Source organism: Haliaeetus leucocephalus, unplaced genomic scaffold (genome assembly GCF_000737465.1).
Source record: "Haliaeetus leucocephalus isolate CR32 unplaced genomic scaffold, Haliaeetus_leucocephalus-4.0 Scaffold830, whole genome shotgun sequence".
NCBI classification, from domain to species: domain Eukaryota; kingdom Metazoa; phylum Chordata; class Aves; order Accipitriformes; family Accipitridae; genus Haliaeetus; species Haliaeetus leucocephalus.
Window position 1 is genome coordinate 5,215,989 of NW_010973266.1, and position 22,029 is coordinate 5,238,017.

At 38.3% G+C, this 22,029-nt stretch overlaps 2 protein-coding genes across 2 annotated transcripts in view; one reads left to right on the top strand and one right to left on the bottom strand.

Annotated features, from left to right (window-relative positions):
- Positions 1–1,610: 1,610 nt before the first annotated feature.
- On the bottom strand, positions 1,611–20,565 carry LOC104840787 (disintegrin and metalloproteinase domain-containing protein 9-like). The gene is made up of 21 exons (XM_010582004.1): positions 20,496–20,565; positions 17,655–17,773; positions 16,645–16,721; positions 15,944–16,022; positions 14,878–14,954; positions 13,114–13,330; positions 12,380–12,451; positions 11,515–11,687; positions 10,936–11,020; positions 9,684–9,805; positions 8,622–8,793; positions 7,567–7,656; positions 6,839–7,034; positions 6,608–6,713; positions 6,236–6,410; positions 5,744–5,824; positions 5,081–5,186; positions 4,106–4,238; positions 2,728–2,791; positions 2,055–2,107; positions 1,611–1,689 (listed from the first exon to the last, which is right to left on the bottom strand). Exons 1-21 carry the CDS (start codon positions 20,563–20,565, stop codon positions 1,611–1,613), a joined length of 2,346 nt encoding a protein of 781 aa, XP_010580306.1.
- Positions 20,566–22,007: 1,442 nt separating this feature from the next.
- Positions 22,008–22,029, top strand: part of LOC104840804 (chromosome unknown open reading frame, human C10orf88) — a 4,763-nt gene continuing 4,741 nt past the window's right edge. The window contains exon 1 of the mRNA XM_010582020.1: positions 22,008–22,024. Within this exon, the coding sequence (XP_010580322.1) occupies positions 22,008–22,024 (17 nt within the window). The remainder of the gene's footprint in view (positions 22,025–22,029) is intronic.

A 22,029-nucleotide genomic window follows, 5' to 3' on the forward strand; every position in this document is an offset into this window, starting at 1 on the left:
CGCCAGCGCCTCCAGAGGCCCGTCCGCCGCTTCCGCGGGCGGCCGCTGCTGTGCGCATGCGCGGGGCCGTCGGCGCGGGCGGGGCGCGGAGGTTTCCCTGAGGTGAGCGGCGGGAGGTGTGGAGAGCGCTGTGGGCGTCTGCGCGGAACAGCCGGGTTTACTCGGATTTGTTTCGGTAATAAATTCGGTAACACGCTCTAGCGAACCCACAAGCGTCAGACGGCTGAGCGATGCCGGGTGTGCCCGGCGGTGGTTTTTGTTACCATCGTAAAATCGAGATACTACCGAGGGTGCTCACCCTGATGCTTTATTTTAGATTACATTCATGTAGCATTATGCTTGCTAATGAGGCCTAAAAGTATTCCTACTTGATGATAACAATTCAAGATTCTGAGGAATTAAGGAAGATGACACCTCTTCAGAGGACGCTCCTTGCCAGTGCGGGTTTTTGCCTGCAATATATTTTGGGTTCTTTTGTCCATCTCTTTGGTGAAATGGCCATCTAGGGGATTACAAATATTTTCTTGGTGAGGCCACTCCATAATTTATTCACCCTTTTTGCTAGTTCATATTCCCAAAGTTTGCATACAAGCAGGGTCAGTGTGTGATTACTCTCCGATGTACAGATCAATCAGTATCCAGAGCTTTGTTCTTGCCAGTGAGCTTTTCTCTGCGTGGCAGATTCTTTTCCAGTAGTTGCCATTTTGACAAACTATGTAACTTTATACATTTTCTCTTAAATCGGTACCGTTTTCTAATTGTCCCATTTAGAGTGACGAAAGCTATCGGTTGCTTTTGTAGTGGAATCAGTTTCTAGCAAAAATCGCAAGCTGTAATAACCAGTAAACATTAAAACAATGTTAAGTTGTATAATGTATTTCCTGATACACCACATTTTCTATAACAGTAGAGATGGCTCATTTCTCTTAGACACATCATCTACAGAGTTTCTTTCCATTGCTAGTATCCCTATGTGTGGTTACTTTTCCAGACTACCTGAACTGGAAAGTAATGCGCAGCTAGTAGGTAATGAGAGGCAGGATCTGGATCCCAGCTTTGATAGGGTTGCACTGAAGGCAAGGTTCAGAGCGACGCATAGGAACTGTCCGTGAGCCTGGCATGCGGGGTACAGCCACATTCAGCCGGTGGCACACTGCTGAGGGGACGGTCCAGGAGGTAGGCAGACTGCAGACTTCCCAAGAGGTCAGTCTATATTCTCATTTTCACAGCTGCATATGACTAGAGGTGAATAAATTATGTCTGTAAATAACTGAATTTGCTTCTCTTTGGCCTGCAAGTAAGCCTGTTCTTCAGAAGAGTCCTCTTCTCTGATGCTGTTACAAATTTAATCTAACAAGAGTTGAACTTCAGGCTTCTGATTTAAAAAAACCAAGAGGTGAGGTAGAAGACGCACAAATACAGCCAGCAGCAATTAGCAAAATAATGGGATAACATCTGTGTTCAGTGCATCTTAGCACCAAGTCTTTTCCAGAGGTACATGCTTTCAGAAGGCATTTTGGCTGTGCAAGGAGAGGACTGGAGGATTGCAATCTTTAATTTTTTTCAGAGCAGTTATTTGTCAGAATTGATGAGGGTTCCCAAGAAACTTTTCAGATGGCTGGTCTCGGTGGGACTGTGGGTCTTTGAGGTCCTGAAGCAACTGCAGGGAGCTGGGTTTGTACTGGCTGCCTGAAGTGTGGAAAACACATTTTGTGAACTATTTCATGGCTTAAGACAACTGGTATTTCTAAACTGGTTCTTTACCGTTTTTAAACAGTTGCTAGCATTTATACATACATATAACTTTCTCTGCTCCTCCCTCTCCCTTTTCCTCTCCCTCTCCCTAGTAGCATTTACATGTCCCATTATGCTGTTTTCTATACAAGCAGTAAAACAGCATTTCTCCTTCAAGCATTTAATCTATTATATCTCATATGATGCTGCATGAAAAATCCTCCTAAGCAGGACATGAGGCATTAGGAACTTCGCTTACAATGATGCAGCAATGTAAACACAGCAAACATGAAGAAAAGAAGGTTTTAAATACTACAAACCTCGGGCCAGGAAAATGCGATATGGTAAAAAAATCAGGACTTGACGTGGCAGGCTGGAAAAGATGTTACAGAAAATCAAGATGAAAAAACTCACAGATTTCAAAGTGTGGCTAAATATTCGGTATTAAGCTAGTGGTATTTTAGAACTCATTTTCATTTCCTGTGACATTCTTCGTATTCTCTTGCAACATTTTTTTTTGATAATTTTTATTTTATTTTATCAGAACCAGATCCACAGCTTGGCTAAGTAGCTTCTCTGGTATTTGGCCACAGAATTCAATCTTTGGCTGTTCTGCTAAGTAGCAGCCTGTTCCATCCCGTAGTACAGCCCGTGTTGACAGGGCAGGCAATAAAGCTCATACTTACCCATACAGAAATCCTGTCTAACACATTATAAATTATCATAGAAACGTTTAGGTTGGAAAAAACCTTTAAGATCATTGAGTCCAACCGTCAACCCAACGCTACCATGCCCACTAAACCATGTCCTGAAGTGCCTCGTCTACATGTCTTTTGAACACCTATCTTAAATCTTTGAACACTTATACTTGGAAATTCAAACAGTTTTAACATATCAAAAAGCTACAAAGTCATCAGTAACTATATTAGAGAAGAGGCAGTGTATAATTTGGATTACTTAACGTGAAATAATGCAAGTATGCATCTATCTTACCTGATTATTTCTTGTGTTATGACTTGGTCTGTTGTTTTGCTTTGGTTGCTCCACATTGTTGTCCCTGAAATAAAAACCACATCCATCAGGCAAATCCCTGTTTGGTTTAACTACCTTCAGGGATGCAATGTTTTTCAAGGGACGAGGCTGTGAGAGACTGAAAGAGTTAATGTCTCAAACATTGTAGTGGGGCAAGTTCTGCTTAAAGATGAACTCTGCCCAGCAAGAAACCAAGGTGAAAAGCAGCTGCTGAGCACCCATCAGCACAGATATCAGCAACAGGCTGGGGAGGGTGTGCTGGGGGTGCTGCGCAGCTCCCTGTTCTGATAAGCTGTTCGGATACAAAGATCAAACAACGGTCACATCTGCAGGGAAGGGGAGGTTACTTACCAAAGGACCCCCAAGCCCACTGACCCATTTCCCAAAGGTTACACCTAATCAGCCTAATGAGTTCGAGTGCCTACCCGAAGGAGGGGCAAGGATGATAAAAGGGCACGAACTGAAGCACCAGGTGGGCAAGGCCACCAGAACTGGACCCCTCAGCTGACAGGAGCAATGCTGGACCCAGGACCATTGAAATCTTTTTCTTTCCCTTTTTCTCTCTCTGTCTTATTCTCTCTTTCCTTTTCCACAATCCCTACACCTCATCCCTTTAAGACATAAACCTGTTGACCAAGTCTGGGACTAGGAGTGGATCCAGCCGCCCCCAGGCTCCTCTCTGAGAAGTAGTCTAGAAAGCAAGGGGGTCTGCTCTGAATCTCCTGACCCAACGGGAGGGAACTTATTCCCTGAACTGATGTATATGGTTACCCCAGGTTACATGGTTTACTGAGGTAATTTCATGCCAGTTCCTGTTGTGAGAGACCCCACAACCTACTGTTACACCTCTCAAGTTCAGGCTGCTTCTGCCATGAATAAAATGTTCAACTGATCATTTGGTGTGGTTTCACCTTAATTTAGCCCGAGGGAATTCCGAATTCAACAGGACTCCCTGGTCTGTCCAGCCCGGGGCCGTGACAGAGGCTACAGCTCAAAGATCTGGATTCTGTTTCTGACTCTGCTCCTTTCTGGTCTTGGCAAATAATTTCAATGTGCTATGCCCCTGTGTCCATGCAATACAGTTATCAATAACAATTAGGAAAGTGCGATGTATTTTGGGAAAAAATGCTTGAGAACTGACAACTGGAGTATGTGGATTAAACTACCTAATAGCAGGGTACTGGCTATTAAACTACCTACTAATACTATTAGCAGGGAAGTCTTTTTCTTTTAGGAGGTATGGAATTTTTTGAATAAATAAAGAATCTACCTGGCTTGCTAAAATAATCTGGAGCATGCTCTCAAGTGTTGAAATACGCATTTGTAATAAGTACAATACCTGTGTTGTCTTCTACTTTTCCTGCAAAACTTTCTTCTTATTGCATCACGCTTAATTACTGCTAATACAGTAATGATTACTAGTGGCAACACAAGGAGGAAAAAAATAAGCAGACCATCCCGAAGTGATGTATCTAGAGAAAAAGAATTGAAATCATGTAAGAGAGTAATCTTGCTTAACCTCATATTAAAGCATTTTTTCTGCTAAAAACACCTTTCTGTTGTAAAAACTACAATCTTCAAATTATTATAGATTAAAACTAGTAACTCCACTGAAATTTGTAAAATGCTATGATCAGAAAAGTACGATTTGGCCTTATGTTTCTGCCTTACTCACCCCATGTTGTATGATATACGAACTTTTTCCTTTTCCATATATTTTTTCAAGAATTCTAAAGCAGACAAATTCATTTTTCATTTGCTTACTCACAAGTGATCTGCACATCTTCTTTGTCTTCCTAAGCTATTAATAAATACAAAACATTTGCATGGTCTCTCAGTGTGAAGGCCAGCAAAATCTACTCCATTTTCCCTTTGTAGAGTTTCATGGCTCTTACACAAGCCAACTGCTGCTTGCTGCATGCACCTTCTTAACCCCTCTTGTTGCTGTGAGACCCTTCCCATACATAAAGGCTGCAGGTTTCATTCTCAAGCTATAGTCTTCCTCTACGACATCCATTTTATCAGAACTCTGTTTTAAATACCTAAGTAAATATCTAAATATCTAACTATTTAAAAAATGTAACAGTAATTCTAAGCAACTAATGTATTGCTTTTTCTCTCGGACAAAACAGAGGTCAATTTCTCCCTTGGACCAACTTCCTTGATCTCTGTTTCTTCTTCAAGTCAGTCCATGATTAAGTGTCCCATGCAGTAGAAAAAAAAAAGTTGAAAAGAGGCTGAAAAAAACCCTGGTTTTAGTAGATTATTTTATCAGACACTGGGAGCAGAATGAAGGCCAGTTTCAGTAGCTTACCTATGTGAGCTGGACCACTGTCAACACTGCCGCCGTAGCCTGACCGGTCACAGAACGGAGGTGCCCATCTAGAATTGCAGTGGCAGTTACCATTGTTGTTGCACACCTACAGTAGGTACAACAGGGATTAGTCAAATGAACAACGCCTTTCTGGAAGTGGCCACTTGCATAGTATTGCATAGAATACATGAAGTATTAATTGGGAATAAGCTCTCCCCCTACATAACATCCCAAAATACTGAGTGATACTGATACCAGAAGTTCATCCTCTATAGAAGTTAACCTTTGTTTTGTTGTTTGCCTGCAGTAGAATACAGTACAAAGAACTTCTCAGTTTTACAATCTTTGGACTCCATTTTGATTTTTCATGGAGACATATATAAATCAGGAGTCACTAGACTCAAAGGATATTTTCCTTTTACAATTCAACAGCTCAGTAATATTAGAAAATTCCCTAGGGAAATTCAGAAGAAATGTTTTTAAATGTTAGTGCTAAGAGGTTTACAGGATACTGGCAACATAATTACAGATAAAAAAGCAGACTTAACTTTTAATACAGATCTGAAAAAAACAAAGCCATCTGGATGGTTATTGCTTTTATGCAGTGATTTTGTACCTATCTCTATCTTCTAGAAACAGGGCATGAAAACACCATCTACTCACCCCGTTATCATTACACTTCTGCTTTACATCACAGCTGTAGCCCAAATGACTTGCATCAACACATTGAAAATCTACACAGGCCTGGAAAAAGTAATTAGTGTCTTTCAAACACAAAACTTCAAAAAATACCATCCTTTTATAAATATACTATATAAATGTATATGTTTACAAGTCTACAGGTTTTACTTAAATGTTGAGAAAAAGGGATGATAGACTATTCAGTACTTCACAATTTTATAGCTGTATTTGTCTCAGGTTTTCTTAAGTCTGTGGATGCATTTTGATGGAGTCATTTGAATAACTGATAATGTAGTTAGAACTGATTTGTAGCATCCCAGTTTTTGAAGAACTAATTAATTGTTTGTACATGTATATGTCAAAAAGCAGATTTTTTATTATATTACAGCACACAAATAAGAGAGCTATGTAATGCTTTTAAAAGTTAAAAACTTTCTAGAATATATTCTGTAATGCTGCTGTAATTCATCTTACCTTCTTTTCTCCACAGGCTGTTCCATCATGAACTTGAGCAGGATCAGGGACATCTGATCCTAAGTCAAAGTCAGAAGACCAGCATAAAACACCAGATGCGTTATTGACAACACTCCAGGCAGGAAGATTTTGAAGACTAACAGATGTGCACTGGAGCTTGCCACACAGACTATGCCTGTATTGAATGAATGACACTCAGAGACAAGGTGAACAGAAAAAAAACAGTATCAGTGCAAATATGCCATCCAGTCAAACTTTTTTGCTTGCATTTCAGGGAAATATTCTTTTAAATCTCATGCTGTAAGAGTTTGTAACAGAATATAGTTTTTACATTGCAGATTTTAGGATTAGTTTTATTTGCTGGTGACTTACTGAACGGGACATTTCTTGTACACTCCACCTCTCATTCCGCAGTTTCCAAACCTATCTCCTTTAATATTTGCTTTTTCAAAGCATACATCAGGTGCTTTTCGTGCCCCTGTACAAAAAATAGTGAATCTTAGTAAGCCACTACACTGTCTTAAAAATAGGAGAAAGAAAAAGAAAAATTGGAAATGTCTATTAGGAGACTACAAGTCTTTTTACATTAAATTATAAACATACCTTTTCCATATATAGATTCACATTGTGAGTCAAAACTCTGGCATACTCCATAGTAGCAATATGCCTTCATGTTGTCGCATGGATAACCATTCATGACATAAACGTCGTCTGGACAGTAGGCATTGCTTCCATTGCAGTATTCAGGTAGATCACAGAAATCCATTTTTGGTCTGCACTCTGCTCCTGCCACTTTAAACTAGAACCAGAGAGGAATGCCACCCTACTTTTATTTTGCAACAGCAGAAGTTCTAACACGAAACAATGACAACTGGGAACCTTCTGTGATTTTAAGGAAGACAAAATAGTTTTTCAGATCAGTATCTAACAAATATCCAAAACTTCCCTCAATTTCATAAGGGTGTTGCTATCAAGTTTATGAGCTGAGCCTGCAGAGGACTTGGGTCGATCGTGCAAATGGACACACAAGTACAAATTAAAAAGCAGCCAACTATCATAGACTTTGGTGAAGCTTGGTGTTGCATAATGGAGATCACTACTACTGAGTCCCCTGACTGCTCATGCCTCCTACAAGGTATGACACAGAGATGACGTTCCATTTCTAAGCTACTGGCCAAGAGTTGTTAGACACAAATTCTCTGCTTACTGTCTCTACTGGTGAATGTAGTTTGATAATGTGAAAATATGTCAAGAGTACTATGACAGCTCTTTTCAAACATTAAAAATTACTCGTAAATAGTATCAATTTAGCTTAGTATAACATAGCCTACCTTGCAATTTTTGCAGCACAGTCCTTGAGCGCATTGCGATCCAGGTGTGAGTTTGCAGGTTGCAGCATCACAGCAAGGGTTAGTACATTCCTGAAGAACAACCATGGACAAGGGGACAAAGTGTTTTTACCTAGCTATATAGCAGGGAAGTACATCATCAAACCAAGTGCAGGGACGAACCAAACTTTAAATACACCATCTCTCTTGCATGTCCTGAGGGTGAAAGCCTTCTGCTCTAACAGAGACCAGCACACAGTTTTGCTGTATTTTTTTTACCAGAAGTCATCAGAAAGATACCTGTTTTGATGTGTTGTGGCACAAGGGTATAGGATAGGTTTACACTTTAAATGGACACTAAGAGAAGCAGAACACTGGTTTTTAAATAACACTTCTTATCACCCCTCATCTTATTTTTCCACTACACTAGCAGTTTGATGTAGAGAAATGTTGGTATCTTTTCATGACTTAGAAGAAGGCCTATACGATGGAACCTGAGTTTGCTGGCAGCCTTTCGATTTATTGGTGTCTTTTTTGAGACATCTTTATTTTCTAAAGAACGAGTCAATATATCCCATTATTTAAAGGACATTTTGGCAATGCAAATATGGCTAACAAAAGTAATTTCTCCCACAGGAGAAGTTTAAGGGTTACAATTAAGAAACCTGTAAGTGCTCTATAGAGGGGTAGTCTCTCTTCTGTAACAGAAATATCCATGTTGCTAAAACCAGCACAAAAACCAGTGGTGTTTCTACATACTCTGCACTGAAATGCTCTTCTTTCTTAGGCATTGGCTCAAAGTTCTGTGAAGTCCAGTAGCCCTTAACTGAGTTCATGTCAAAATCAAAGTATGATTTTAGGCTTTTTCTAAAATTTATCGTCATATTGTTTGCAAAAATGTAAATTTAAAAGGAAGACTCCTCAGGTATTAATGCAAATCAGGTATACCAAAAGGCCAGTGTTCTACAACAAATATAATATAATATAATATAATATAATATAATATAATATAATATAATATAATATATACAAGTATCCAGTTGAATTTCATTCATTACCTGTGGTTTGCCACAGTCACATTCTTCATTGTTATCGACCACGTTATTACCACACACAGGTTCTTTGTAAATATTACTTGTTTTGGGTGGATTTCTAAGGCAGTTTCCTCCTCCATTTAGAATAAGGTTCTCAAAATCATCAGCACTGCAGGTGCTGAAATTCCTGGATCCACTGGAAAACATAATATTTTTTTATTATAAATATTTTGCTTACAGGAAAAAAACACAACTCAAGCCCTTAAAATATTGTCAATCTATAACAAATATTGTGTTTCATAATGCTAGGAGATCATGAGATACTTCATTTATACTTTATTTTGCATTAGAGTACAGTACTAGAAGTTAAAAATACTATATATAACATAAATGCAAGTACTTTCAGAAGCCAAAGAGACAATCAGATTATCCATTCTGGTGTCCTATATAAAACAGGCCTTAGAAATTCCTTGTCTGTACTGAGTCTAAAAATGCTTGATTAAAAAAATACTTTCCAGAAAGACATTCACCTTAACTTGGAGTCCCTAAGAACTCAGGAATGCAGCTGCTTGTAATAGTTTTGTCCAGTGTTCAATTGCCCTGATTTATTAATACAAATGTGGATAGATAAAATAATATGATCTTTTTCTCTTAAGGGGAAGCCAAAGAACAAATGAACTGAAAGAAACATAAGCTGAGAGATTTTGTTTAAATTAACTGTTAAGAGAATTTGTGCAAAGGATGCATGTTTGCACAAACCCAGTGAATATATGTAAAGCATTCTCAGCAGGGTAAAAAAAACCAGCAACACACTATCATTAAAAAAAAAAAAAAATTCAGAAAATCCAAATAAGTTTTTAGGAATGCTACAAATAAAGAATGACTCGATTGGAAAATAGATAACTTTTCAAATAAATTAAAATGATGTCAAGTCCTAAGTCAGTGAATTCACCTCTATGATTAAACTTTTCAAACAACTCCCCATTCACAACAGTTCTTCAAGATTCATGGGAGTTTCATAGGTTATAAGGCATAGTTACTGCAGATAGATAACAATTATTAAAATAAAATAACTGGAAATCTTACTTATCTGTGCTGTGCATAATATAGGATGCAGGACATCTTTTATCATCGTGTTTCATTCCGAGATTATGCCCCAATTCATGTGCAACTACTGTAGCATGACGTAACACATTGTTATGATTCAACTAATAAAGAGAATCAGTGTTAAATAAAAATTGTGAAACTAAAGAAAATACTGTGTTTCCACCTACTAATTTATTCAAGCCACAGAGCTCTCAGAGGCTATGAAGACAGAATACTAAGCTGTATTGCAAAGCAAAAGCAGCAAGAACAGACAGTTTGTCACTGTTTATTTTCAGGTAGGGCCAGATTCTGCTACTCTTTCTATTCCTTCTATTAGGATCATATTCTGAATAATAACAGTTGGCAGTTGGACTAGATGATCATTGTAGGTCCCTTCCAACTGGAATTATTCTATTCTATTCTAACACAGTTTATCAGTCATGACACTGATTTCAATGGAGTCTTCAATGACAAATGTACTATTAAAGAACAGACTCTGCTTTTAAGATTGCCCACAATGTTGTGGCATCCATATAGTAAGGACAGGAACCTCTGGACATACAGGTTCTGCCCCAAGGGTGAAGGAGAAGAAAATAGTTTCTTACTAATTTTGCCATATTTAAATTTTTTGCCTGTTTACAGCCTTATTGTGGGGAATTCCAGACACTTGAGAATATAGTGCTTTATGTTCACTTTCTATTCATGTAAAAAGTAAAAAAATACACATTATTTTGTAGCTGTATTCCCATCTTCAAAACACTGTGGTTATGAACTTTAATGGTATAAGGATGCACTTTTCTTATGCAACCTTTAGTTAGATGAATTAGAGAAGGTGATAAAAAAAATATTTCAGGACTAAATCAACCAAGTGGACTGGAATGTGATGAAAAGAGAAGAGAGAAATTAGAGAAATTTGGAAATACTTAAAAAAAAAAAAGTATAAAATATGCACAAGTCTTTACATAAGAAATCCCATGAAAGAAACCATACATCTCCAAGCCTAGTCTCCAAGACCAGGGTGACTTGACCAAATAGGTCAGCAGAGTGCACATTATTTATTAGGATTTTCCAAAGGTACCTCTGGGGAAGCAATGTCTGACAATAGGAGTATCTACAACTCTGGATTTTGTAAATGCACAGGGGAAAGCCTTCAATTGTTCAGGTACCTCTTTGTCCCACTAGCAGCATATCTATGATAGTTTAGCAGCTCCTGTGCAAATTTCTTCCATTAACCACAACATTATGTACTTACAGTGCTGATTGACCCTCCCTGGACTTGTGAGCAGACAGTACCTACAAAGGCCATTCCAATGGATCCATCATAAGAGCCTCTCCCTCTGCAACAAAGCAGTTTGAAGGTGTTGTTGAAAGAGGGGCTGAAAGTTCACGATTTCTACTAAAAGACACTGATGAGTTTGAAACAAATATTGCAAGACAAAATTTGGTCTTCTTGAAGTCAAGAAGAAATTTATCACCATATCAGGGTTTCACCGTAATTAATAATGAATATCTGAATAACAGAGCTTGAAAATAGTGGTCAATCACCTAAGTTTGCTGTGTCAGTGCCTCTGAGTTCACAGAATCACAGAATGGTTGAGGTTGGAAGTGACCTCTGGAGGTCACCTGGTCCAAGCCCTCTGCTCAAGCAGAGCCACCTAGAGTTGATTAACTATAAAGAATTCATTGTAGTTTGTCATTTTGCCAGGTTAAAACAGTTTGGAAGTTGAGTGAATTTTACTCCAGTTATATTTTCATTCGTAGACAAACCCCAAATCATATGCATTAACAACACTGGCAGCATGGCTAGTTTTTCCACTGAATGAAAACTTACATTATGAGATGGCTAACATCATTTCGTGATCGTTTAAGAAGATCGTTCTGTCTCCAAGAAACAAATCTACTTAGTACATCTCCAGCTGAACCATCCATTACAGATATGTGGTTTGTGTCTGTCCAGATCTCTAATCCAACCAAAACAATCTGGATGTTTAATGCCCTATACATCTGAAAAAAACATAATGATAATTACTGTCCATCAGTCTGTTTCAACTGAATTATAAAAGATTACATCACTAGTACTGAGTAAACAATAAGCTGAACATACTGAGACATAACTTTAGTTTCTTTGAAACGAAATATAAAATATTTGTCTTTATAAACTAAAATATAAAATATTTATAAATTATAAACTAAATAAATATATTTATAATATAAAACTAAATAAGGAAAGAATGTATGAATGAAGACAATCTACTTCCCGAAGGCACCTAAACACATCTTTCAGTTGGAGAAGTTGGAAAGACCATGTTCATTCATTTCCTTAGCTAATTGTCTTGAGGAGAAACTGGGAGCAGATGATCAGAGAGCTTATGGAATTGTTCAGAGCGCTGACAGTTTGCTTAATAAAAACCCACAACATGTGAAATACTCTTCCTAGAAAAGTAAAACGTACTGGAGACCTCATGTTCCTGTAGCAGTCAAAGCCCGGGAGCACACAGAAATGGTTTAAAAAAAATCTCGCATCTCCCACCCTGCTTGCACCTCTAAAAGACTTGTGCATAGGTTCATGCTGTGCCTTAAATGTGTTACAAATTTTTGTATAACTTCCAAATACAGTTTCAGAACTGCATTAGCCATTCTTTTGAAAACTATGATAAAGTAGAAACTACTGAATCTAGGCAACTTATCAGACCTACCCCATCAACATAATTAATCAGCTCAACGGTTTCCTTTTGCACTGCAGCAGGATCAGATTTCTTCAGCAAAAACTGTAAAATACCATATGAAAATGTCAGAGAAAAAAATTCAATGAAGTAATAAAATGTATTTAGCATTGGATGGTATCATTACCCTGTTGTTATCCACAACCATAAATAATTCCACATAGCTTTTCTGTGGCAGGACAGCTCGCCGCTTCTGCAAATTAGAAAGCACATTAAGTTAACATAATAATTAATGACTGCAAGGTTTTTTACTTATCTTTCTCATGTTTTTCATTTCATGTGTTTATAAAGCAATGATGCAGTTTTTAACGTGGTCTCAAAAGTCAATTTGCCTTAGATTTCCAAATAAATATCTGTATGTCAGTAATTCACATCTGGTCAGACACTGGGATGCATGAGCTGAAAGGCAGCTTTGTGCCTTTCATGTCATACCCATGACTGTCTTGGGCAGTACTCTGCTCTTCTGCTAAAGGATTGCTTCAAGCTATGTTAAATTCCCATTGTGCTGTTCTTCTGTTTCAGGGTTTCCTTAGCAGTACTGCCACCAGTTTGGGGTCCATGAAAACAAAGGCAATACAGAAGTGGCCTGCCAGGCCAAACCCACCTGCAATGACACCATGCCAAAGCAAGAGCTCTGGAGACCCTTGGCTGCTGGAACAGGCTGAGGAGAAGGCTTGGACTCAAGAGAGAAACAGAAAGGTGTTTACCCTCAAAAGCTTTTCCCTGCTAGGGGTACTCTTTGATAAAAATGGGTATTTCACCGACTGCTTCACAAACATCTCGTGATGAAGGCTGCCATTCAGCACACCACATCGGAAGGGGATGTCCTGCATATCTTCTAACGGGTAAAATACGTGTTCAGATGTGCTGGATGTGTTGAGCGGCTCTATTCCATACCATTTGCCACCAATGTAGAGAATTCCTCTAATAATCATAAAAGAATGAAAAATTATTCCACAATTTTCCCCTCATGGTTATGACTAAGTGAGTGAATGACAGCTGGATACTTAAAAACTAGAACTGTTCATACCATTATGTTGAAATAAATTAATTATGTTAAACTATCTTAATGTAGGGGGTAAGTTCAAATGCCCAACAGGATCTCAAAAGACAAAACAGAACTTACTTGAAGTGCTTGATTGTACACAAGTGTGGGCTCCTTGAATCAGTTAGCAGGAAAGCCAAATTGTTATTAAATGAGTCTGGATAGTGGGTACAGAGCTGATGCAAAGGGTCTCTCTTAGTCCTTATCTCTACTCTCACTCCTAGCTCCATGCAGCTAAAGTAATCTAGCATTTTAGCAAAAGATACCTTCTAAGACAGAAAGAGAGGCTAAAAGCAATCACCAGGGTGTTTATGAGGACAACAGCAGTATTGCACTGCTGAGTACAGCTAAGTAGAAAGATTTTGCATTTGTCCATGGCTCAGAAACACCTACCACGTGCCCACTTGCTGTACCAGAATCTTTCAGAAGCTATTATCTTGTTCTCCAGAATCTCAAAACTATATTTAGAACAGGAAGTCTCTAGTTAATACCTTGTGAAAGAAGATCCTCAAAAATGTGAGTAAAAGGTAACCAAAGGATTTGAGTCTGCGTAAGTTTGCAGACAGCCAAAATGAAATATCTGTTCTGCTTAGGGAGATCCAGCATTACCTGAAATACCAGTATGTTGACAATTTTATTCTTCATTTAAAGGAATGCCAGGAAATGTCATTATTTATTGTGAGTGGCATCTCACTGTGATGCTATACATGAAAGATATCTGGGTGAACTTTATCCCATTTGCCTCCTCATGCTTGTCAAAAATCCATCAAACTGAACAAGGCTACTACAACCAACAAGTGTATCCAAAGTCCAGCTAAAGAGCCAAGCTCAGTGAACACAGGGAAGCATGGGTATACTCTAAGCACATTCTGAATATCTGCACAATTTGTTGTGCGTGGCATCTCATTTTGCCAACTCACATGGACTGATTCCACAGGGAGAAACCCCCATCTTTTACGCATTAATCTGGCCCATTTATGTTTCTCAAATAAATGTAATTTTCTTGTATTTGAAACACAAAAAATTGTTTCAAATTTGGTCAAAACTTTTTCCACAGAAATGGTTTTTCTTTTGAAACCTGCCCATTCATAAGACAGAATTGTTTGCAGGAAGTGTGTTAAGTTTAGCAAAAGCTTCATCAGCATTTCTTCTAGAGAGGTACTGCTGGTCAAGACATTCACATCAAGTAATAGAGGCCTCAGTTCATGCCTGTGTTCTGCCTATATTTGGATTATGCTTTCTCTCATGTTATCTTTTTCTGTGAAGGAATTTTGGCAAAGGGGAAAAAAGTGGTAGTTGAGGGAAGATATAAAACCTCTGAAGAGTTTCAGCTTCATCAATAGGTGAAATATAAAAAAAATTTGCAAGATAGGATGGTGTGTACTGCACAATGAATTACCGTGAAGTAAAAAGCAAGAGGTAATACCTAAGGCCATCGCATGTGCTAAGAGCAAGCATCGAGTCAGCAATCTCTTCAATAGTGCCATGATAATAACAGTGTGTCTGAAATGCAACAAAACCACATAATTAATGACAAAATAAGGTTGTTGCCTTCAAATGAAAACTTACTTTCTAACCAGCCTTTTTATTTGCATGACTTTAAGGCTGGCTGTTACAAATTTACAGAGTTCCCTATTCTAAAAGTAATCCCAGCCTTCTTGGAGTAAAATATTACTTGACATGAGTACCTACAATAGCATTTGGTCCCTTGGTTCTAGGAAACAACCAGCTTTTTAGTTTAACCTATCACCATCCTTTAAAAAAATCTTTTCATCTACATTGCTCATCCTGTTCTTAAACAGACTCCTCTCAAAGGCTGATCTGAGAAGATCTCCCATGCAGTTTCCCATAAGACTTAATTGCTCCCAATTAAGTCTCACTGAGCTTACATGCAGTTTAAAGTTGACATTAAATTCAAAAGTATTTGTAAGGCTTGTTTGATACAGGACCTAAAAACTATAGAGCTTTGATGCTGCAATTGTACCTTTAATTGCATACTATGCAAAGGTGACCTAATCAGGTAGCTCAAATTCAGTCTTGGCATAATCTCCTGGCATCTCCTTTCACACCTTGGAAAACAGTGACGCTGTATCACTGTAAACAGCCCACTCCCTCAAAAGACATAGGACCTTATGTTTTGTATCAGTGGTAACTGTTAAACAGAAATGCTACAAACGTGAAAACTCACAAAAGCCTCTTTCCCAGCAAATATATTTTTCTTCTGTAGATACTTTATGAGCATCACTTGCATTTTCCCTTCCATTGCCAAAAATGTAACCAATTTTCACTGTCCTATTATAGAGATACGAAAACACCCAGAATTAACGGTTGTGCATTCGCTTTTGCTTTGAAAATACATTTAGATGCATACACACCCTTGTTGTCATCCTTAGTTCTATCAAATTCTTAATATGGCCTTCAATCCATAAAGCTTGGCTTCCATGGTTTGAGGAAACTCTGACACAAAAGGGGAATTTTATTATATACGATACCTTGTTTTTTGATTGTGTTGCCTTCAGTTCCCCATTTTTCCCATATGTATATAGCATAAAGTCTTCGCTAACAAGCTTTCTGGAAACAAAAATAAACTACTGCTCTTTTAACAGTCTAGAAAGCAAGAAATAAGTCAAGAATCCTAGTAAGTACTACATTCTGTTAGCAGCACACTCATGCTAAATTACTATTAAAATCCATGGACACAAAACAAAATACCTTAAAATGAGCTGCATTATTTGGAAAATAAGTTATTTTGAAATATTTTAACTAAAATTTCCATAGAGTAGGATCTGAGCAGACTATGTTGCATCAGGGCCTAGACTATTACAGGCTCAGGAATGAGGAACAACAGTAACAGACAAATTTCTTCAAATACAACATGGCTAACAACCCTCCCCCTGCTAATAAAAAGCTAATGCTGAACTGAATTCTAATTTTTCATAAGGATTTTCTGAAAAGTCTTGTGCTGCTAATAAAAAACCTAATCAAAATAAATTGCTTCACAACTAGAAAAAATATTATTCCCTTCTATTTGCAAGCTAGTACCATAACAGAGATGCTATTTAACAGTCATTTTGTAATTACTACTATCTGCCATGTAAGTGGTTTCTTCTGAATTTTCTCAGCATATAAATACTTGTCTATATGCAACTAACTCCCAAGATGGTATGATTCCTTAGAACACTCTAGCACATACTTATTTTTCTTCAGTTTTAGGAGATACGTTCCATTTCTGGTTTTAACTGAGTAAGAAAGATTGTCATCTGAATGCTCCTGAAAACAGAACAAAGGATGTTACTTAATTAGGTGATTTTCTACTTGGTTGTGTCAGTTCCATGTTTTGTTTGAGAAGAGAGGTCCAACTACTATGTATGTTTTGAGTATCTACCAAAACACAGATTTCTAACCCTCATGCCTTCTAGATTTCCAAGTCTCAGCAGCACGGTCTACATTCTTTCCTATGGAAAGTTTAAATGCTATTAATCTATACATTTTCATGTAGAAGACAGAAGGGCACAGCCCTTGTATGCACTTTGCCCAACCACCACATCATGTTTGGTGACACTCCTTATGTAAATCATTGGCAGCCGGACGAATGACTCACAGATTCTTCCTTAATCGGTTTGCACAAAGATGACTAATGCTATTTCAGTAACAGTTACTTCAGTAATTGAACTTGATATCTAGGACAAAGGTAAGTTACTGCAGAACTTTAGAATTAAGGCTTAGATTTTTTAACTCAGGCATTTAACCTGTGCGACTCTGTGGGACCATTTCTACAAAGTGAGCATCAGCTCTTTAGGTGCTACGTGGTTGAAATCCTCTGGTTATCCAAAGACCAGGTACAACGAGCAAAAGAACATATAGAGCATGGATGTTAGTTCAAGTTCGAGTTCAGCATCTAATCTGACTCAGAGGAAATGGAAATATTCTTCATGTTCCTTTTCATTTCTGTATTACAAGGCTGTTAAAGGACTGGAAGTTTGAAAGGTGCTAACTTAGAGTGCAATCACAGACCTTTGTGGGAACAAATTTACTAAAAACTAGTTGAAAACACTAAGAATCTGAAGAGATAGTGTGGGGTGCAATTCTTCACAAAAATAATCTATATATACCATAGACTCTGTGCATTTATGTGTGTGTAATATAGGACAGTATTGTGAAAAACAGCAACATCAGAAGAAAAAAACAGATAGAATAACAAACCTCATGAAAAAATGGGTGATGTTTCTCTCTGCCCGTCAGACTTTGAGGAATAATTATTTCTAATGTAGAAAGTCTGGATGTCTGTTCAGAAGATACACCTAAAAAAAAGTTTGAAATTTCTAAAGAATCAGAAAGGATAAGTAAGACATTATGTTGGCATCTGCACAGTGGTGATTGCTGAAAGACCATTCTGATCTATCCATAAATGGAGAAAGACCTGACTGCCCATGCTCAGTTTGGTCTGTTCTGTCTCTGCCAGAGCTCTTGGATTATGCTGGGAAAATCGCAGAAATCAACATTTTCATTCATGGCTAAGTTACTCTGCATTTCTGAGTGTTTAAACCAAATATATGTGGCCTCATTCTCTGCAGAAATGCTGTTTTGACTGTACTCAAGGTTAATGACTACATCACCCCAAACACAACTGATGTAACGTGCTGCAAACTGCAAATTTGAGCAAAAGTTTTCTTAAACGGGCTATCCAAAACTGACTGGCAATCTTGGCTTTAACTCTTGGTCTTAGTTACTTACATTATAAACTAGGATAATAGCTCAAATTTTTCTCATTCCTTCATTAGGCAATATCAAACCAAATTAATTATTCTTTGGAAAAAAAAATCCCTCAACCAGTATGACAGTAACATGATAGAGAATCCCAAGAACAAGAAAAATAAAAAAAATATATCCTTTCCTGTATTCAGTGCGTACTTTGATAGTGATGAAGAAATAGTTTAGGAATGGTCAAACTGATTTAAAAAAAGTAACTTCAGATTAAAGCTGGGGTTTTCTGGAGCACACAAAGAAAAACTATCAAATGATTTAAACACAATCTTAATTCTCACATATTCTGGATTATTAACTTGGTAACTTTGTCGATAATTTTTGAAACATTTTTTCTTCTTTTAACCTGATGTACCACAGAAAATTTATGCAGCTACCTTCTCTGCCCACCCACCTGTCCCCTCACAGTAATTTTTGAAGTAGCTGGCCAGTTAAAATCAACTGTGCAAGAGATGCTAACATCTCAAATGGAATTAAGGTCCTTCAAGCTTTGTGAAATCACCTCAGTGGTGCCAGGAAGACTGTGCTGATCTGTAAATCTACAGCAAGAGTCTCTAGGAGTGACTGATGGACCTATAGTACAATTATTTCGAATGGTGGATCCAACTTTGCCAGGATGTTTCAGAACTTTGCTAGGCAGAGAATTGGAGAATATTGTATCTCCAGAAGAATAAATTCAGTCCTTAAATACTCTGGGGAATGTTTTTACTGTTACAGAGCCATTTGCTGTGGGCTCGCCTTCTAGCTACTGTTAGGTCCTGCACTTGCTGATCTTCTCCCTTTTGCTTGTGTCTCTACTTCCTCCTGTCCTTTCCTTGATTAAATCAACTCCCCCTTTAGCCCTCTCCTTCCATTTAAATCCCTTTACTCATATTCCTTTCTCCATTGCCCTGAATGAGGAATACTTACAGTTGTCCTCTGGATATAATTCTGCCACCTGCTGCGTGTATAATCTTGGCTCACCAGGCTTGCCTCCTGCCATTGCCTAATGCTGCATTTTGTTCATTCCAGCAACAGTTAAACCTTTGCAAAAGGTCTGTAGCCTTTTACGTTATATCAGAACCATCTCCAGAACATCATGCTAATGCAGGAAGCTACAAATAAGAAGTCTGCTGAGTATCTGGTTTCAAGTAAGCAGTTTTGTAAGGACAAAAACAACCACCAGTGACTTTTTTAAAAATTGTGTGAACTTGAATTCATCTTCCTCTTTCTTGTCTGCTCCTCAGTCTGGTTTGAGTGTTGACTCTGATCAACAGAGACTCAACCATTGCTTTTAAACAGGTTACAGAATCAACTATAACACGGGTTTTAACAATGAAAGTGGTTTCTTCCTTCTTAAATTGTTCTCTCGTAAGGAAACAAAGAGATTTCTTCTCATTTATAGTAGCACAAGGTCAGCCTCAGCCTCCCACATGTCTGTGAAAGGACTTCATAATTGCAAAGAAGACACAGAATCACCCATCCAAAGCAAGGAGGAGGATTCTTCAGTGTAATGATGATCTCTACCTGTTAGATAACATCAGGATTTTTAAAAGCTAGTTGCAGGTAGCATATGTTTACCATTAAAGACTGCCATTGCAATCAAAATATAGGAGTTGCTATTAGCAAACAGGTTTGCAGACAAATACCAGCACTCAATATTTATTTCTGACTTTGCTCTTAATCTTCAATAATTTTATTATCTAAATTACAAAATCCATTCTGTTTCATGAGTTAAGTGTATGTTGAACTAACAGTGGAAATGCAGTTCTAACAATTTCAATTTTGACACCTGAAAGCAGGAAACCATCTTTAATGCAAGTCATAAAAATATCACTTTCTAAGAAATATTTCAGGTGTTAAATCTAAACTTAAAATCTGAAGCCAAATCGTAAATGGAAATGAGCTAATGAAGAACTAAAACAAAACTGTAGGAATTTCCTTCACATTACCAAAGATCAAAATCTTTTTCTCCAGTCTTTACTGTCGATGAGAGTGACAGTAACTGCAGTTGTCATAACCAGTGTCCGGTAAAGATGATGTATTTACATACCTACTACATCCTGGAGAAAAAAAAAACCCAACCACAAATAGTTCAGCTATAAAAAGCTTCAATCTGTAATCTTTTCCAGACACCTTTTTGTTGAACAAGATTTTGTCAATTGGCAGGTCAGCTAAAGCCTAATACCTGGGGAGACCAGTGACTCGATTTGAAAGGAGTGTATAATTACAATCAGGACCAGAGAGTACAAGAAGACTTGGAGAAACTTTCTAAATACATAACAAAAACTGAAAGCTTACCTTTTATCCAAGAGGGTTTTCCAGTTAAAGTTAGTCCAAAAGTGAACAAAAATAGGCTGTGTTTTAACATGACTAGATTTCCTGGAGAAACTACTACAGTATCCGAGCAGACACCTGTACTTGGCTTTTAGCTGCTCTACACAGGTGAACTAGAAGAACGAGAACCGTCTGCTCTGAAGGTAAACAACAGAAAAAGCACTCCGATACTACATCTGTGCTAAGGAAACGGGAAGTAAAATGTAATCCATTAGGCTTGCAAAGAAACTGGTTAGACAGCTTAACGCAAATAAAAAGCAGCACATTCTTAAGTGCTGATTGGAGAAAGCGCCAACCCATGCCAGGATCAAACTGGTTTATTCTAAAGGATTTTGATACCATGGTGAGATCATAAGAGATTAGAAACATAAAATATTGCTACCAGTGGATACAATGTTTAGAATGTTTATACTGGCTATTGTCAGCTCAGTAAAAACCTCTAGTATAAAACAATCTACTCTTTGAAATTTCAGCTTGTTGTTTTCCATTTTTTTCATCCTTAAAAATATAAAAAATACAATGCATACAAACACATGGAAGCCCCACGAACACATGGAAATCCCCAAAACAGGGATTTTACCCCATCCCTTCTATATGAATTATCCTCACCAAAAGTCTGCAATTTTGTGCAGCTCATTGTTCTTCCAGCATCCGAGTAACCTCCTGAGGCATCATGCAATCATATTGTCACCAAAAGCAGAAAATAAACGCTTCTAAAGCTGGATGAATTAGCAATGCATTTCAGAAGTATCAAGCACATTTAGAAACTAAAAAAGGAGACTGAGACGACGGTTGTCGTGCTAAAACATTTACATTAATTAATTTTAATTAATTCATTAATTAAAACAGAGCAAATCCATTTTTCCGTTGCTAGTAAATCACATAAAACAATGGCTTAAGTGGCAAAAAGCAGGGATGCCGACCGCATTTGTAATACCAGCTTGTAGAAAGCCTGTTCAAGTCCGTCTTTTGTATTTTTCGCAAACCTAACTAACGTTCCTCGGCCGAGCGCCGAGTGGAAGAACTCGATATCCGCGTTCCCTGGGTTTACGCCTGTACCGCAGTGTCAGGGGCAGCTTTCCCCGACTCCAGAAGCCGGCATCCTACTGAAAATTAAATGAACCCAATCTTTTATTTATAATCTCTCTGCCATACGCGTGCAACTCGGAAGGGAGAATTCCGTCGCTCCGAATTCCGCTCTTTTATCAAGTTCCGTAGCACTGCCAAGCTTTTAAGGCTTCTCCACCTCCGCGAGAGCGCGTTATTTTATTAGAAAAAGGACTAATGCCGGCATTCCCCCACAGCGCGGGTGTTACTTCAAACGCGTGGCCGCTCCCCTCCCTGTCGGCCTTTACCCCCCGTGGGCGGGACGCGGGGTGGGCTGGGGGATCCCCTCAGCCCCCACACCCGCCACCACCACCCCGGAGGAGCCGAGGCGGTGCAGAGCCCTCTGCTCCTAGATGGCGGGCTCCGGGCATGGCGGAGGGACGCCCGTTTG

Coding starts and splice junctions, on each gene's coding strand:
- LOC104840787 (XM_010582004.1), bottom strand. CDS start 20,565: ATGTTAAAACACAGCCTATTTTTGTTCACTTTTGGACTAACTTTAACT. Junction 13,331..14,877: donor AGCACATGCGATGGCCTTAG/GTATTACCTCTT, acceptor TATGATTATTAG/AGGAATTCTCTACATTGGTG. Junction 8,794..9,683: donor ATTATGCACAGCACAGATAA/GTAAGATTTCCA, acceptor TATGTTTTCCAG/TGGATCCAGGAATTTCAGCA.